This window comes from Ceratosolen solmsi, unplaced genomic scaffold (genome assembly GCF_000503995.2).
Source record: "Ceratosolen solmsi marchali unplaced genomic scaffold, CerSol_1.0 scaffold58, whole genome shotgun sequence".
In the NCBI taxonomy this organism is placed as follows: domain Eukaryota; kingdom Metazoa; phylum Arthropoda; class Insecta; order Hymenoptera; family Agaonidae; genus Ceratosolen; species Ceratosolen solmsi.
Window position 1 is genome coordinate 30023 of NW_011948447.1, and position 20603 is coordinate 50625.

The window sequence follows — 20603 nt, forward strand, 5'->3', positions numbered from 1 at the left end:
AAAAGACAATTATGTAAACCTTTTTTTTTAAACAAAGATATACACATATACCATTTTTTGTAATGTAATGGATACTATACATGTTAAGCAAAGAAGATAAAGAGTCTTGAAAATTATTACTACGGAAAAAATTAAGAAAATCATCTACATAAAAATATGAAGCATTATTTCGCCTATCATACGTATTCCTCATATTTTACACAATTATTATAGTTTTGCAGTGTTTACTAATATCTGCTATCCTTATAATTTGTTCATTTATCAAATACTAATGACACTTGTTTATGTTTTATTCAATAATTGTAATGATAATACATTGTTTATTTGATGCATACAAAATTTATAATACGGTACTTAATAGTATTAGTACAGTTACTTGTAAAAAATTTCATAATGAATCTCGTGTAATTCTAATAAAAATAATGCGGTACATTTTCAGAACATAAAATATATTACAATGCATTAAGTTTTTTACTTACTTAATTTTTAACGATAGACAAAAGAACTGATTGTAATATACTAATTAAATACAATTTGTTTGCAAGACGAGTTAGAAAGATAATAAATTAATTTCTATGTAGTACCATTTGAAATAAAATTAACTTAAATGAACGATAACAAGGAACAGTGTAAGTACGGTAAAGAAAATGACACGCAAATAAAGTGAAACCAAAATAAAAGAAAATCTGAACGTACTGTGTTAATATTCCAACTTATTTTTATGGTGTATATATTTACTTATAGTCGAGTTTATTCATAAAATGAATTTCACACCAAATTATATAAGTAAATTGTCTTTTTAACAAATGAAAAGTAATTTTTTGGTTGTCTTAGATAATAGAAAATTACTATATAATTATTATACTAATGAAAATTTAATTAAATTAGAATTTTTTGTTCGTAAAAATTGAAAACTATGGTTGATTCAGCTTCTATTACTAAATTATTTATATTAAATGTAAAATTAGATAGTTGATGTAAATTAAAAATTATTTTAATGTAGCACAAGATACTAAATACAGTACGTCGGGACCTGATAAGATGGAATAGAATTCAATTATTAAAGTAGAAACTTCGAATTGCGGCAGGAGTAAAATTTAGTAAAATTAATGAAATAAAATACAAGAACAGTTATTTTGCTTTGGGCACATCAGTTTATAATCAAAGATCATATTTCTTAATCTGATGATTTTTTATGTTATAAAATTTCATAAAATAGGTTATAAAGTTCTTTACGAGATTTCAATATACAAATCAAATGAATTTTATTATTCTTTTCATTCTTGCAAAAATATTTGATTACATGTGTCAACTACAATAAATGAAGACATTGTGGCGCTAAAAAAATGCTTCGTATCATATTACAAAAGTAAAAATAAATTCTAATTTCAGTACAGCAATTTTCATGAACTAATGCAACAAACTAAATTAATTCAAATAAAGATCAAAATACTTGACTAAGAAGTTTTCTAAGTAGCTAATGAATCAAATTAAGAAGTTTCGAAATAAAAACAAGAGAGTATCGGAATTAATTTTCAATAGTGCGCATCAGTGGGTGTCATATATAGTTTTGTGTAGTAAATACAAATTATATTGATAAATACTAATAAAAATTTTAATAGTATCAAAGTATTAATAATTGATTCTAAAAACAGTAATTAACAGGAATTACAAATATGTGTATACATTTTCATTGTTAACGTGTTGCTCATAATATTTTGAATACGTTCTAAATAATTTGTTTTTTCAATAACACATTTATTATATTGAGCATCATTGTAATTTTATAACGAGAAACATTGATAATTTGATAAAAAAAAATTAGTACTTAAAATTTTTCTGCATGTGTTATTATCACAGTCGTTGTCACCGTCATTAGCATTATTATTATTTTGAACTAATATTAAGTAATTTATTGTTTATTGATTATTTTTTACACTTAATAAAAAAAGTTTAATAAAAATTTGAATTAAATATATGTAATTTATAAATCCAGATATCTACAAATGTACAAACTTTTGTCTATATGAAAATATTTGAAATATGTTTAATACAACATGCAACTTTCTATTTTAAAAAATCATTACAAGTTTTTTATCTCAGATAATTCAATTATCCATTATCAATAAAAAATTCTTTGTATATATTCATACATAAAATTTAATGGTTTAATAAAATTTCGATTGTAACTTAAATAAATATTATTATATTTTTATTATTTTATTTATTACTTCTTTATTTTTTTTTATAAATAATTTAATTCTTATAATTGACAAATAAATAATTTCACGTTTAAATATAATTATTTATTTATTTTAGTAACATATATCACTAAAAATAAGAGAAAAATGATAATAGTGATAAAACTAATGATTATAAATTTCAAAATTTAATTACAACCGTACTAAAATGAATATCTTAATTTAAACTGCAATTAACTATACTTTATTTTCTACCAAAAAGTTACTACGATATATGCAATTAAATACTTTTTATAGAAAAACATTAATATATATATATATATATATATATATATATATACATTTCATTATTAATAAATGAATAATTTAATAAGGTTTACGAAATATATTTTTACTTGTATTAAATTCTTTACTCGCTCAACAATTAAATATGTTTACTTTTATAAATCTAACGTCATATGTATTCAATAATGACTCGCTGCAGATGTTCGTTTAAAACTACCTTCAATGATGTATCTAAGAGTGAGCAACGTCAACATATTTGAACTCAATGTTTATAATTAAAAATTACATTTCGTGCAATATAAAAGATGAAAACATATTTTCTGCATATATAAATTAATTTATGTAACTGGGGCTAATACTTATTTACTTACTTGAAAGAAATAAAATTTCAAATAATGTTCTGTTTAAATTATTTATACGAAGATAATCTGTCTGTTGATCGAAATAAGTTTTACATATGTCAGGTTCGCATCTGAAATCATGAAAAAAGTACTTTAGTTTCTTGATATATAGTATAATTTACTTTCAATTATTTAATAATAGTTTTGTATTTAAAATATAGAAGAGTATAAAAATTAAATAATTGGTAAACAAAAACATCTAATTTATAATATTAATTACACTTCATTTATTCTTAAATTTTAATTATGTATAGTGAAAAGAAAATAATAACTTCTAGTTATATGAGATATTTTAATAGTATAGGTAATATTGACAGCTTTTACAATTCTATCAACGTATGATTCTTTTCAATATTTAATAATCTTTAAAAATTGATTTTTAAATACTACTTTATATACTTTTTTATATACTACTTTATAGTATAATTTTATATACTACTAATGGATGTTTTATTTATATTCTTTATAATATAATATAATTTTTTATATAAACAGAATAGTGTTGAAGATAAAACAAAAAATTAGATGTAATCTACGTTAAATTTTTGTTTTTATTTAAGAGTTTTTTTTATAAGAAATAGTTAATATATTATTCATTTTATTATTTATCGTAATTAAATTTATTTTAAAATTTGAAAAATTGACGATTTAATATAAATTTTATAATTATTATATATAAACTATATATGAAAATAATTGATGTTTTAATGATTAAAATAGTGATATATTATAATATTCATCATAAAATGTAATTCTATAATATATTTTACTTAAAATGATCATGGTATAGATTTAATATTCAATATTTGTATAGTTGTATATTATGGAACAAAGTAAAAACTGTTCATATTATTGATATCTTCTTAAAATGCTATTTATTTTATAAATTATATATATTATAAATTATTAATAAAGACTTTAAATTTATGAAGTTCAAATTCATTTTTAAAAACTAAACTTATCACCCTTTAAAATAACTTAATAACTGTATCATGAAATGCTGTATAAAATTCTTTCAAATTCATATTTAAATAACCATCAATTCATCTTGTAAAATAATTATTTAGTATAAAATAGAAAAATAATTATATATAATATAATTATAATAAAAGAAATTATTATGTCCTATGTGAGTTGTTTTTAACTACACAAAATAATATATGTAACTACACATAGAACAGTTTGAACGATTAATATTTTCTAAATTCCTAAATAGTTTTAAATATATTCAGATGTATTTATCAATAACTATTAAAAATTGATAACATACTCATTTTATCAAATGATCTTAATTCTATCACATAATATTTTGAGAATATATAATTTCTATATTCTTTATGTATTTTATTTTTAATATCATATAATTTTCACTTGATACACTGAATTAATTTATGATTGATAATATTAAAGTATAACTATATATATATATATATATATATATATATATATTTTATAAACTATTAATAATAAGGAAATTGCAATTTGATGAAGTAATTAAATATGAAAATAAAAGTTTTTAAAGATTTTTCAGTTTAGCATACAATATTATACTTACATTTTGATATACCAAGTGAACACATTCGACTGTATTTATCTATACATATCTAATTTATTCAAATAGCAGCTTATTTCAGTAGTAAAATCATTTTATTGTTTTTATTATTGAATTTTATAACAAATTTGTGACCTCGGTATGTATGTTTTTATTAAATAAGAGATTCATTTTAAAATGTAATAGAAAAAAAGTAGAAAGGTTGATGATTTTTATATTGTCTAGAATTACCTAAAAACAATCTAATAAAAATTCTAGAAATAAATTTAAGTTAAATGGCATAATTTCATTGATCTAAAGCGACTGTTATTAATAACAATCATTAATGCTATTAATTTATCTTCAAAAGTATTTTACATCTCTAGCAACTAGTAGATTTGTATATGAAAATTTATGCAGTAAGAATTCAGTACAAAAATTCATTAATTGCTTTGATTAAAATATTGATCATAGTTATGTTTAAGTATTTATACTATTTTAAATATCGATTTAAAATTACACTTAGTCTGAATATTCAAAAATATTCAAAGATATAATTTGTATGTGTGATAAATACAAATAAAAGTAAGATAAGACCCCGTTATTAAAAGCAAACACATATATTAAAAGCAGTTTTCGGTAGTTGGGGTAGCGTTGTAAGCAGTTGGGTTATACGTAATTATTTATAATAACTCGATTTTATGTAAGTTTAAAAATCTTTTTTAATTATATATAAATAATATTCATAAACGACAATACTGTATTTCAAAAATTAATACCAAAATTTTCTAAGTCTAAAATTATATATCATTTTAACATAACTTAACTTTTAATATAAAATTTTAATATTTAATTAATAATTAATCTTTTTTATATAAATCAAATTTTTTACTTTCAACAACTATTATTTTATTTCAAAACATTCTTTTTAATATCCCGAACAATTTTTTCTAAAAATGATTTGCTTCATATATTTTTAAGAATTCATATGTGGTTTTTAACATACAAAATAGATTTATTTAAAAAGATATTATACATTATCACCGTAAACTTATATTATATAACTTATATAAGATTTCATCCAACTTTTTATTGGATTATAATTTTATTAAATGTCATACCATATATTTTATATTCACAGGCTAGTTACTAGTTGTATAACTGACCTTGTAAGTATCAGGAAACGTGCGGACCCAATAATAAGATCAGGAAATAGATAATTAATTTTTAAATTAGTCGTTTAAAAAAAGTTTTATAACTTAAATTACAGTTATTCTCAAGAAAATGAGTTCTTCATGCCTTATAATAATTCAGAAGCATTACTATAGGAATCATTATGCCCTTGTGCCCCATAATTTATTAGTAGCCACTACAGTGTTGAAATTACATAAATTATGCTCACCACTTATACCTTTGTTCCAATATTGTCTATGTAATACCATATCTCCTTCCCATTAATAGCTTAACTAATTAAACTAAGAAATACTAGTTATACAATACAAAAATACGTTTACGACACAAGTGTTACATAAATAGCAGTAAAGTTATTAATTAATATATTAATATTAGTTGAACTTACATTTACAAATTTGAATTTCATTATTCAATTTTCATCAATTGTGAATTAAATTTAATTACATGTACAATTTAAATTTTTAAAATGTCAAGCATTTTTATTTTTACATATTAATTATAAATTAACATCATATTAATTTCTAATTATATCAGTTATCTATCCTCAATTAGCTTATTTGATTGAAAATAATTAGTAACTGTAACTTTGAATCATTACTATTGATTATTGACTAAAATGATTAACTAAAATGCATTTAATAAAATGCAAATTTGAATTATATAAAAATATCTAATTTACCAAAAATTTAAATATAATTAAATACATTGTAAAAATTTTTATTTTAAGTTATGATTTATTTATCTAAATACCAAAATAGAATACTGTGTATTACATATATTTAAGGTTCATTAATTTAAATTATTGATTCACTACTTATAAATATTTAATAATGAATTTATAAATAAATTGAAATTTTTTATAGAATTTAGTAAATACTTATTAAATAAATAAAAATTGTTAACTTTTTATTCCTCACTGCATATAAAAAATTAATAATTACAAACTACAAATATACTTTAAATTATTCTCAAAACTATATTTTTATTACGTTTAAATAAATACAAACACTTTCAATATGTTTTTATTTTATACCTTCATAATTTATTTTTAAATAATAATTATCAATAGATAATTGTACTATTGATCATAATATTACTTTGGTATAATTTCAAAATTTATGTAATATATTATTAATATTATATATAATTAATATTTTTATATATAAAATACAATTTTACACATTCTTGTATTGGTCATGCATCAATACATGTTTGAATTTACGAAATTTAGATAATATTGTGAATTACTGATTCAATGTATTGTATTTAAAAACAATATTTTTCTTTATATTTAAACAAATATTCAATAACATAATAAGAAATTTTCTTTCAAATAAGAAAAATTTCTGTATTATATGTCTATTCTATTATACAATTAAAGTTTATATTTTGCTGAAAAATAGTTTGTTATTTATAAAGATTATGAGGATAAAAACATTAAATAAGATTATTACATAAATTTTATTAAAAAGTATTTAAAGTTTATTATTAATGAAATTTCAAACAATTAAAAATTTATGTATGGATATATATTGGATAGAATAATGTTATATATAGATTCATTAACAAATGTGCATACCATATACTAACATTTTTTAATTATCGATTAAATAAAGATTAATGACTTGAACATTTATATCAATATAATAAAAAATTATATACAGTTATAGCAAAACCTATAGCAAAAAATTATATGTATAAAATAGGAAGAACAAAAGAAAAGAATCTATTTTAAGTATGCGATTTTAGGTATTTATTAGTGAAATATACTTAACATTTTCTAGTTAATAATCAAGAACATAACTTTTATTACAATAAAGAGAAAAATAAATATAAATATAATTATTATGTTAATACTGGTAAATAAATTTTTTAAAAATGTTTAGATTGCAAAATTATACATTGAAAAGTAGTAAGTAGATTACTTAAAATTCTTCAAAAAAACTTGCAACATATATGTCTAATAGGATGTTAATTGTTTAAAATTGCTTTATAAGAATGTAATATATTGTTTTTCTAAACATAATTAATAATGTGCTTTTACATTAATATTAAAAGAATAAAACGTTTACAATTGATTATTAATTTAAATGGTATTTTTCGATGATAAATTAATCTGAAAAAAATTTGTTACCGTGATCTATAAACATAACGATATATATAAAATAAATTAATTGTAAAAATAACTAGCATCGATATGCTAAGGCTACTTCATTGTAAGCGAGTACAATACTCTCATTTAAAAATAAAATAAATCATATTCAATAATGGCACTGCTATCGGAAATAATATCGATCTTTATATTATAAACAACAGATTTCCTCAGAACCATAATACTCTGTATTGTTTTCTGAAAATTTATCATTGACAATGCTTATACACAGACACATTTTTATTCTCTCTCTCTCTCTCTCTCTCTCTTTCATTCATAAGTATTCTCTAATCACAAAAAATTACTACTTACTCAACTTGTAAAGAATGAAATATCAAGAAGAAAATGATTAATAGTTACACTTGTAGACAATACAACGTTTGTCTTTCCTTAAACAGACGTGCTAATAATTTTTTTTTTAATGATATGAATATTAAATTTTCTTTAGCTATTTTTATACGTTTCATTAATAATCGAGTCTCCGCAATGCTAATCGACAAAACTAGTAATACTGGCAGCATTATAGACAATAGTGAATGCGTAATATATGTGTTTGCATGCGTGCATGTGTAGGTATGTGTAGGTGAGTATATTGTATACGCGTATGTTTCTATATATGTATTTATATATATATATATATAATAGATTTGAGTATGCTCATTTATGCACAAACATGTGCATATGCATTTATTGTTACATTCGTATTTGTATTTATATTTATCTACGTATAACGAAAGAAATCCAGGGTTTTTATTTTGAAATTATAGAGTAATTTACTCTTGTAACATGTGCACGAAACTAATAGGAATCATGCCTCTTCGTTCTGGTGTTCGCTCAAGGAAACCTTCCATCCAATTTTCATCATCCGTGTGCTCATTTGTCACTACGATGATGTCACCCTCGTGAAATGAAAGTTCATCCTCATTGTCAGCTTCGCAATCATATAGCGCCCTACAGCGACGTAAATTACTAAATCCTATCGTTGACGCCGGTGGCTGAAAAATATTTTAAATACTCATTACTCTCGACCAAATTATTAACTATCCTTTCTCCTTGTTATACTATGCTTTTATTGTCTGTTTTACAAAATATCTACTGAACCTTATTTTATTTTCATTGGTATATGAAATTTTTATTGATATATTGATTTCGGAATGCAATTGTAAGGCACACGCACTCACGCAAATAAAACTTTAGTTATTATTTTTTTAATTTTGCTCTTTTTCATGAATGATATTATTAAATGCATTATGTGTATGTGCATATGTGAGATCATACTTCAAAGATTATTTAAACTTCTAAAAACAGTTGATTTAATTTTTTATAAAACTAGTAGGATTACATGTTCTTCGTGTTTATTTGATTTATACTTTTACAAAATGAAAAAAAAATTTATTAAATAATTATGGAAATCAAAATTAAATAAACAATCACTACTTTTTCCAACATCTTAATTTTTGTATAATATTAAATGCATTGTGCAATGGTTAGCAACTAAAATTTATTTCCTTAATTAAAAGTAATATTAGATATATATTTTTAAAAATCATGTAAAATTTTATATTACTAAATGTACGCTGATATTGTATAAACTTGTTTAGAAACATTTATTATTCTTTTCGTATAAACAAAATACAAATCTAAGTACACGATATGATATATATATATATATATATATATATATATATATATATATATATATATATATAAAATAATATTTCAAAGTAAAATACAAATGTTTATCAAAATTTATAAGTTGACAAATTCTTGATATATTTAGTTTAAAACTAATTGAAATAGAGTAAAATTTTAAGTTTTGTTTGATTGCAAAAATATTTTTTTATATAACATATCTCATTTTATAATTTTATAATTTTTTATTTTTTATCGAAGTTTAATTAGAATGAAAATGATTTATGGGTTTAGCTTTAAATTTATTTTTATAAGGATACAAATTTTTAATAATTTGCTTAGTAAATTATGGATTAATCTTCTCATATTGGTTTCTAATAAAAAAATATGATGTGCAAAGTTAATTGTATGAATTTATTATATCATATATATATATATATATATATATATTTTTTTTTTAATACCGAAATGTTTAGTCGTGTTTATTTGAGCCGATTTACAGAATTATATTTATCACAATCGACATCTTTCTTAAAAAAAAAATTTATTTTTAGAGTTTAATTTATTCATTAAAGGAACAATATAAGATCGTAAACCAATATATATTCATAAATATATAGATATTGTAAAAATATAATTGTTATTTTTTAATATAAGAATTTTTTATTTGTATATTATTTATAAATATAATTGAAAATTTGTCCCATTAAATAAAATATTTAATTATTTGAAAAAAATTAATATATATATGATTATAAATAATAAATTTTTATATATTAACAGTTAGAAAGAGAAAAATGCATTATAATTTCAATGAAATGCATTATTTACTATCTCATACAGGAATCTAATAAATAGCTAAGAATTACTATATAAATCTTTTCTATTAAATATAAATTTTTTATTTCTTGAATAGTCATGTATTTAGTATACATTTTCTTAAAGTATGTTTCTTAATATTGCTGTAGCTTTATAATTGAAATAAATAAAACGAAAATATTTTTAAAATATATGAAATATAAAAAAAATCATCTATATAGTTATTTTTAATTTTTGCTATTTATTAATTTTGTCAACTGTTATGGGAATATGGAATATAAAAATAAAAAAGATTTTCTTCGTATCAGAAAATAATAGCTTAGAAATTCAGGAATTTTTAAGTTATCAAATATATAAATAATTAACTAGGCTTCTTAAAAGTAATATAGAATGACCTACAAAATGCAAAAGATAAATGAAATCTACAATATAAAAAAGAATAAAAATATAAAACCAAGAGAAAACTTGTTACTTGAAAGAATTTATTATGACAATGGCGAATTTATGGTTTAAGCTATGTTTTATTTATGTTTAAGCAAATCGAGTAAAAGTTTAAGTAAATAAATAAACTTAAATTTAAATAATTAAATTGAAAAATAGTGAGTTTAATACATATGTACAAAATATGAAATCATTCTGTATTACCTTAAAACATTACATATACTCAATGCTAGAACAGTAATCTTACTACTAGATAAATATTTTCAAATATTTTCAAATAATAATAAGTAACAGTGACTATTAAATTAATACGCACAGTGAAGATTAAATTAATTAAGGAAATTATAATTAAGATTAATTAATAAAATAACAACCAAAAACAAATGTATCTAAATAAAGAATTCAAAGTCCAACAAGTATAAAAAGTAAATGAAAAGAAACTGAATAGTAAAATGTGGATAATTAGATAAAAATAACAATGTATTAGGAATATATAAGTTAAAATGTGATACAAGTATAATTAGTTTAAGTATGAAAAGAATGTAATAAAGATACAATTAAAAACAGAGATTTTGTGAACAACTTTAAATAAAAATTTCATTAAATTCGGATATTAAGAAAAGTTTATATTTTTTATTATATATTTTTTTTATAGTACAGTGAGCTTATGAATACCAAGAGCAGTAAACTATACACCTCTAAATTCCAAAAGAAATAAAAATGCATGCTATAAAAAATTAACTTTTAATGATTATAAATTGATTATAGAATTAAAAATATATAATATATATATAGACTTATATATTATACTTATATATTATAGACTAATTTTGGCAACATTTTAATTTCAAATACTAAATTTAATATTTCTTAAATTATAATCTAAATGACAAATACTTAAAACAATAGACAAATTATTTATGAATTTAATTTATTTAAACTAGCAATATATTAATTAAAAATGTGTCAATTAATAATACATTTAGGAAGATGACAATTTATTCAATTATTATTGTTGTATTATAAAGTCTAAAATTACATTTTATTCTTTATATAAATAATATACTACATACATTCCTGGCATTAATATTTGCCAACTTACACAGACATATTTTTTTTAAATATTCTCATTATATTTCAAATATTTTCATTTATATTTCTTATTTGTTATGACAAATTGAATTATTATACATATTTATTTCACGAAAAAATTGAACGCTTTCAAAAAGAAATAATGTTATTTAAAAATTGTATAAATAAAAATTAATTTTTTAATAAAAATCTTATTTTACAAAAATATATTTTAAAATTTTTTATTGAATAAATTCAGTGTTACAGCAGCATATTGTAAATAAATAATGCATGAATTATTAATATTCTTTAATTTTTAATAATTAATTAACTATTGTATTAAAAATTTTTAACTAAAATTTTTATTTTATTTAAAAATAATATATTTTTTAACTTAAATTATAAAAAATAAAAAAAAAGATTATATATTTCAATTATTAATATTATTAATTATTAATTATTAACTACTACATGAAAAATGTTTAACTAAAATTTTTATTTTTAGACAAAATAAAATTTACAATAATGTTTGATTAATTTCAAATATTCCAACGAGAAAATTCATTAATATTTTTACTGCTTAAAATATGATCAATGAAATACTTAATAATGTAAAATTTGGTTGTTATAAAATTAGTCATACTATTTAACCTATATAAAATAGAATAAATAACTTGCAGGAGACGAAATATTATTAGGATTATACCTTTCGAGGAGGTGGCAATGGATTTCCTGGTCCACTTTCAGAACAAGTTGTACTTAGACTATCGCTACTGTTTTGATCATTTGCTAATCTTGAAATTGTCATTGTTGCGCAGATAGCGGGAGGCGCGGGTGGAGGTGGATTTCGCGGCCTTTGCAGTGTTGACGAATTTATATTAATTTTCTCGATACCTGATAAAAATATAAAATGCAAACCAAGTGTAAATGTTAACAATTCATATATTTAGGATAAAATTTAATTTTATTATGTCAATTATAAATATAATATAATATAATGTTAATTCCACTTATAATGAAATTTAAACTGCTTATGTGTATACGAAATGAAATTGAATTTATAAAGTTATAGAATTTTTCAATTTATTTCACATTGAATCACAAGAGATCCTTTTCATGATATTAATCACATTATTTCATGAAGACACATTTAAATTTAGTTTAAAACAAAATAAAATACAAAATACATAGTAATATATAACTGATATACGAAAAATTTAAGCGATTAATTTTAAAAATTAAATCTATTAGGGGATATGAATCAATAATTGATTTATTATAAAAGACAGCAATAAATTACATAAATAAAATAATCAGTCACTTTGACCATTCAACATGCAAATATAATTTGCTGATGAAAAGTTATTAAAAAGATTTCATCTTGAAGTTTAAGCATTTATAGTTACTACAAAAAATATAATAAATCAATAATAGAAGATCAACAATATAAAGAAAATGTATGATTGGAAAAATAAATCGAATATATAGATAAAACTGAGTATTTAATTTTCGACATTTTAGACAGACTATGTTTTCAAAAAAATTTAAATCGAAAGAATCAAATGGGTATCGCGATAAAATAAAATATTAAAAACTGGAAAAGAAAAACGCTCTCAGTTTATGACTTACGTAATTCATCAGTACCATGTCCCGTTGATGAATCACTGCTGGGAGATCTTTTGTGAGTAGTGTTCAGAGTTCGCAATACGTGTGGTAGAGTTTGAATAGTATTATGACTAGTCAAAATGGGCTCACTTGTTGTCCTGCTATGTGAAGCTGCGGGCAGAGTTCCGTAATGTGGTGAGAGAATGGTGCTTGTAAGACTGGTTCCGCTAGCATCGAGGCCAGCGGGTGGTGGTGGTGCCACGCGTTTCTTCAAGGAACCATGGAAATTTATTGAGATGTCGGGCACTACTGGAGTCGGGACTACAAACAATCGAGTCATTGCTTTACGACCAATGTCGCATCGTCAAAATACGATTATTATCAACAACAAAATGATTTTCACTTAATTGTTAATAAAAAGTAAATTTTCACATTAATAGACGGTTTAAAATGCAACAAAATACTTAATAGTTTACATTTTTTATATTGTAATTTATCTAGTTAAATTTTTTTTTCCTTTAATGCTATTCTAATATATTCTAATTCTAGTATATAATAATAATGAAAAATTATTTCGATTGAAATAAACTATTTTCATTGATCAATAACAAAAATATATTAATATAATACAAAGACAAAAATAATATTTTAAGACAGGAAAATCTGAATATCAATATAATTTAAAAATTGCTATAATCATATACAAATAGAAACATTTTTTATATTGATATTAACATAATAATATGAATATTTACAATTTTTAAATCATATGATACTATCATTCATAAACTTACAAATCTCTATTTACAAAAAATAGAAAACCTGAAAATCGTATATATAATTAAATTATAAATTGTCTTTTATATACCACTGGATTTCTTTCAATGAAATTACAACGGAAGTTTCTTAATTTATGAAGATATTTTACGATGATATTACGACATTGACAAGCTTTGTTATTTTTATTACTATGTGTAGAAATGATACATATTAATTTATTTAAAAAAATATATAAATAATAAAGATTACATTAGTAGTCACATGCAAAATTAAAATTACTTAATAATGGAAAGATGTACTCATTTATTTATATAAATAAAAATGATTATAACAATTCATTTCATGATCTAAGTTTATATTTATATTGATCTAGTTAATTTCTTACAAATTCAAAATAATTTTAATAATTTTTAAAAAATCTAGGATAAAGTGTTTTATTAATTTATATATATAAATTTCAATTATAAAAAGTTTAAAATTTACTTAAATTTGTTATTTTATAACACTAAAATTATATAATAATCTTGCAATTTCTTCAATTAGTAATCATGAAGTTTCTATAGAATACATTAACAATAATTTGATAATTAAAAACTAGTGATTCTAAAAATAAACGCACAAAATAAGAAATATACCTATTACTGGCTTTTTTATTTGAGGTGGAGGTGGTGGTGGCATTTGTTCTTTAGTTGTGCAGAAACCTGGAGATAAACCACTCTGTAGACTATCACAAGTACTACTTCTACTGCGCAATGTAACTGGTGAATCTGTTGCACCTGTTTCTGTTGCACCAGCATATGAAGGAGGCCTACTACGTAATTTTTTTTCTGGTGTTGAACAACCATTCTATAAATAATTTAAAATCAATATTTATAAATTAAGTTTCTATTTATAATTAAAAATATATATAATAATGACAACAAACGTTATCAAAGTATAATTAATAAATATTTTAATATTCAAATTAAATTATTAAAAATTTCCGTTTAAAATTTCTTCTTACTCTTTCTTCAATGATAGTTTCATCGTCAGAAAAATCTGTTGATGCTTCATCATGTGAGAGATTCCAATCAATATTTACATTATCGAATAATGTTTTCTGCCGTTGAAGTCCATGATTTAACTATGTGAAATAATAAGTAATTATTTAATACACTCAAAAATTTGGAAAACAAATTAAAACATTTATATAAATTTACTAATTCTTGACATGTATGATGTCCAACTTCTTGAGCAATATCCAACGGAGTTTTTCCTTGTTTGTTACGAAGTGTTGGATCGGCACCTGCTTTCAATAATAACTTCATAGATTCTGCTTTATCATGCTTAGCAGAAAGGTGCAAAGCTGTATCTCCTTCAGTTGTAGTCTTATCTATAGTGCCAATTGGCATATTTTGAATTAAGAAGTCTACAATGTATAAACTATTTCCCATTTCTCTTAAAATTGCTAAATGAAGAGCAGTTTCACATAAATCCTATAATAAAATTAAATGAATGTTTCATAAAAATATCAATATATAAATATATTAATATATTAATTCACTAATAATACTTCAATTGGAATTTTTACATGACTTACTGATGTGGGTAAACTAGCTGATAAATCTACATTTTCTGCATAAACTTGTAACAAGTGATGTAAATCTCGATTATTTACAGCATGTTCAAGATCTGATAACAGATCTTGTTCATTAACACAAGTTCTTGTAATATACTTTTTTTCTACATATTTAGCCCTAATAAATTCGTACCTTTCTTCCCTAAAAATAGAAAATATAGGTAACATAAAAATAAACTTACAACTTAATTATTGTTTATTTTGCAATAAATGGTTTATTGCCTACATTGTAGACGTTGAAGATGGCTTAAAATTATGACGCAACATCGTTTCCATAACTTCGTTAAAAGCTTGATTTGTCATATACCTCGCTAGCAACAATTGTGAAGTACCTATATTATCAAGCGTTAAAGATTGTATTCTAGATATATGTACACCTAAGTCCCTGTGTATACCACTGCATTCAATGCACACAATTATTCCAAAGTTTGTTGACAGCCAAGTTGCATCTAATAAAAGTCATCTTTTAAACAACCTATAGATTTTCCTACACTTAACATTAATAATTCATTATAAATCAGCATTATATACTTAATATATTGTTATTAATAAAATTTAATTATCCAACTCAGAATTACAAATTTAGTGCATAAGTTTAAAATATTAAAAATTTAGTATGCAATGATTATTCCATGAGTTTATATTATTATATATATTATTATATTATTATAATCATTAAATTTCGGACTTAAATTATAATAGAAAATTTTTATTGTACAATTAATATTAATATTACATACCATTTTGAGAAGAACAGTCACCGCACTTATCATTACCAGGTAACCTCATGACACACCTTATTATAGCTTGTTGAAGTTCGACTAAACTAGGATTACCATGATTTGCTTCTGGTTTGCCACTTGCATCAAAAGCTCTCAATAGAGCACGCTCCTTGCAGTTGACTAGAACAGACATCCATGCTCGTTGATCCGCTTCATCCTCAGCTTGAAAGTGATAGGTCCTATTATCTGATATTTTCAAAAAATCATTTTCATTAGTAATAAAGAATTACTTTTTCTATTTTATATGTTCATTAAACTAAAATCACACTAACAGCTTATAAGATCAAAACTTCTTTTATCATCAGGTACCAGTTTTATTTGGCACGTTAATAAATTCACCCTTGTAGGCGGTTTATTTTCATCAGCATGACAGATATCTAAATATCCTTCTGCTTGTACAGAACATTTACGTTTTTGCCAAACTCGTCTCATTTTTCCTTCACTTTTTTTCAAAAGATGACCAGTACGTGTAACACCATGTTGTTTATCACCTTGCAATTGATGCAATGAATATCCAGTACTTGTATTTGTATTTAACTATTACATTAATAATAAATTCTTAATATGCTTAAATATACTATTTATAAAAGAATTTAACATAAGAAATGAAAAAATACTTCTTTATCACATCCAGAACTTCTCAATAGACTTCGGAGTTCCATTAAACGCCTTCTTTCTTCATCCTGAGCTTGTCTAATTTTTTGAAGTTTCATACTTAAATCCACTACATAAGAACCGAAATGTTCTATGGTTTTCAACCCATCTTGAAAATAGCTAATGAAAAACAGGCCAATAACAAATGATTATTAAATATAGGAAAATATTAAAACTTTTCAAATTATTCAAAAAAATAAATTTACTTTGTTTGTGCATGATAATATTCAACCAAATGTTGAAGCAGTTCTATGCCTTTTTTAGTTTTAATTTCATTAACTTTGATTAAATACTGAAAAATTAAATTTATTAAATATATGTAAATATGTAATAATAAATTAATACATTATATATACAACCAATAATCTTACTTCACACATTTGTAATTGAAATAGTCGTCTTTCTTTCTCCATTTCATCAGCAACTTCTGCAGCAGTAATTTCGGTTCGAATTAGACCAGCCTCTTTTGCATGTTGTTTCTTCTCTTTTTCAATTTTTGCATATTTAGCTTCATAATCTTTCCAAGCTTTGTCAAAAGGTCTCTTAAGATCGCCTTTAACACCTTTCAAGTCACCTTTCAAGACTGAGTCCAATGGAAACATTACAATATTACTAATATTTTGCATCTATAAGTACAAATAGTTGATTTTATAATTAAAACGACAAATTTTCTTTAAAACAATAAACTATTAATTATTTGTAAACAGTCTAAGTATTTTTAGTATATATATAATAAAAAACTATATGTATTTTTCATTATCTAAAAATTATTATTTATTGTTCTTATTGAACTACATCTTATAAAATTTATAAAATATATTTTTAAAGTCAAACAAACCAATGTTTTCATTAATGCACTTAATTCTTTGGTAACAACAGCAAATTTAAGAAAAGCTGCACCAATATCTGGTTCTTGTTCCTTAAGAGCAGCATCTCCTAATCTTTCCAATGCTCTTCCTAAGTACATTTCATTATCAACATGAGCTAAAAAAGAAGTAAATTTTAATTATCTTTAAAAATTAAAAAATTTGTAACAAAATAATTACAAACCATTTCCTGAATTATAGATTGCCTTGATTGCTTTTTTAAGTTTAGTAAGTCCATCTCGATCAAAATCAAGAGTCTATAAAATGAGATGAATTATATTTTAATTGTTTATAATTATAGCTCTCAATAATACCTAATTAATTAACATAGAAAAAAATTAATAAAATACAGAACACCAATAATTAAATTAAATACAATTAAATTTTTGTAGATTTTTCAACCAAAGATGTATAATTGTTAATAAAAATAAAACAATAATGAAATAAAATTAATAGCAATACTACAATAAATGCATTGAAATTTTAAGACTTATTATTTTTATTTATTTATTAACTTAATTAAAAAAAAATTAAATAAAATTTATATTGTATATTTACATAATTCATTTATCTATAAATAGCTGAAATATACTTACAAATATATAAAAATTTATTAAAATAATTACTAATAATAGCTGTTATCAAATATAAACTAAATATGATATATAAAACAACTAATAAATTCAAATTATACTAAACAATTATAATAGATTTAATTAATATAAATTTTATTTGCATGTAATTGATTGATTTACTTTTAATAATCATTTTGCAATTATTTATAATTAAATATAAAAATTTTTTAAGTCTTTCATTTTTAATATTTTATATACTTTAAATTCAAATACATTATAATATATAAATTTATAATTACAAAGAATTTATATTTTGATTTCTTAATATATTTAAAAAATTACATTAATTTTTTAATATAACTTTATAATTATAAATTTTCTTACATAAGATGTTTTATTCAAATTTTACCTCTTCCAATGCTGCAATGGTTTGTCTACACTGTGGCATCCTAGAAACAAATGTGGATGTAGTAGGAGAATTGTAATCGCCTCTGGTTTCTTCAATAAAATCACTAACAGCGATAAGGCCTGGCATTTTATCAAGTATTCTCTTTCTTTAAATAAACACTATAAAAACTTCTAACAATTCCTTTATTGCTCCTTTTCAATTAATATATTCTTTCGTATTCTCTTCACCGTAACTGCTTCTAAAGAAAGTCAACAGAAAAATAATATAGATAGATGGACGGGTAGGAATAAAAGCTCTGCAAAACTGCGTCACACTCATTACGCTTTTTGGCGTCGTTCCACCAATTGTTGCACCTATAAATTGGTAGACACCTAGCGTGTTACAAGTTAATCGCAAGCAAGGAAGACGACAAAAATAAGAGATCATGGAGCGTATAGCGTAAGGCAATAGAAAAAGCGCACACGCAAATCGATATACATATTGGATATAAGTATACATGAAGCTCTGCACTTCTCCCTCTGTCACTCTCTTTCACGCGTTTAGCTCACTCTTTTTCTCTTTATTTCATGAACTGTATATCTTAATAGTTATGATCTTAACGTGAGTAACAGAAACTTCTACTTTATACATGCGTATACTTAAATGTATTAAAAAAAATGACTACCGACGACAAAAGAACTATCATATATTCTCAATTATAAAAACGTAGGTACAGAAAAAAGTTGTACTTTTATGCACGCGCGCGCAATCTATATATACAAATATCGAGTATAATACATACCAATAAAAAGTTTGGCTCTGTTGAATATTCAACAATTCATGAAATGCTATTACTGGTTTTATCCCGCTTATTAATGCGGTTACTGTCCTAACTTCGTCTATGATCATTTTTCCATTTTATATTATAAGCAAATAAAATATGAAAATAAATCATAAAACGAGTAAGTACCCTCGCGACAACAAAAAAGACGTAATACAATGATTATATCTTCTAAAACTCTTTTTTCTCTTTTGTACGATGTTAAGGCCCAGTTTTTCTATACGAATTCAACAATCTGAAAAAGCGCGTATGACGACACACCTATCCCTATATGAACACAAATGGAGTTGGTACTTACGACGCGCGTCACAGCCGATCCTTTTTTACTTATATTTTGTTCATTTCTCCGCAGTAGCGCTACCAAACGCTTCTATACACACCTGTGCAAGTTGAGCCTCATACATCGTGCATTCGCGGACGTTATACGGCTTTCATTCTTATGTCATTCTAGATTGCACACATGCACATATATATATTGATATTATGTATAATATGTATTGTATTTTCAATGTGCGCAAATACTAAATCTTAAATAGAAATTACACAGGTTTATAATTGGGGCTATAACGAATATTTATGTATATATTGAAAATAAAATTAAAACTAATGATTTGCTTTCAAAGTATAAAAATTGATGTATCGTAACATGTTCTGTTTTTCTCTAACTTTTACTCACTCGTACTAAATCCTTTCATATCCAATATAAATCCCTGATTTTATAAACATTGATATATTTCAAACAAATAGCTAGAGCAAAACATTTCATT

The 20603-nt window shown here is 22.2% G+C and overlaps 1 protein-coding gene across 8 annotated transcripts; it reads right to left on the reverse strand.

Annotated features, from left to right (window-relative positions):
- Window positions 1-8033: 8033 nt before the first annotated feature.
- On the reverse strand, window positions 8034-20239 carry Asap (ArfGAP domain of ASAP). Of its 8 annotated transcripts, none has more exons than XM_011504606.1 (17): window positions 20135-20239; window positions 19017-19254; window positions 18217-18289; window positions 18005-18150; window positions 17538-17792; window positions 17373-17458; window positions 17130-17286; window positions 16785-17049; window positions 16471-16698; window positions 15957-16179; window positions 15692-15872; window positions 15312-15587; window positions 15116-15235; window positions 14748-14958; window positions 13357-13674; window positions 12434-12621; window positions 8034-8759 (listed from the first exon to the last, which is right to left on the reverse strand). In XM_011504606.1, the coding sequence occupies exons 2-17, from the start codon at window positions 19140-19142 to the stop codon at window positions 8538-8540; spliced, it is 3075 nt and encodes a 1024-aa protein (XP_011502908.1). In that variant the 5' UTR covers window positions 19143-19254; window positions 20135-20239; the 3' UTR covers window positions 8034-8537. The 8 variants fall into 8 exon arrangements, with proteins under 8 accessions (XP_011502908.1, XP_011502913.1, XP_011502914.1 ...); XM_011504611.1 differs by lacking the exon at window positions 20135-20239 and adding an exon at window positions 19798-20097 and having other exon boundaries at window positions 13357-13653; XM_011504612.1 differs by lacking the exon at window positions 20135-20239 and adding an exon at window positions 19798-20097 and having other exon boundaries at window positions 13483-13674.
- Window positions 20240-20603: the final 364 nt, after the last annotated feature.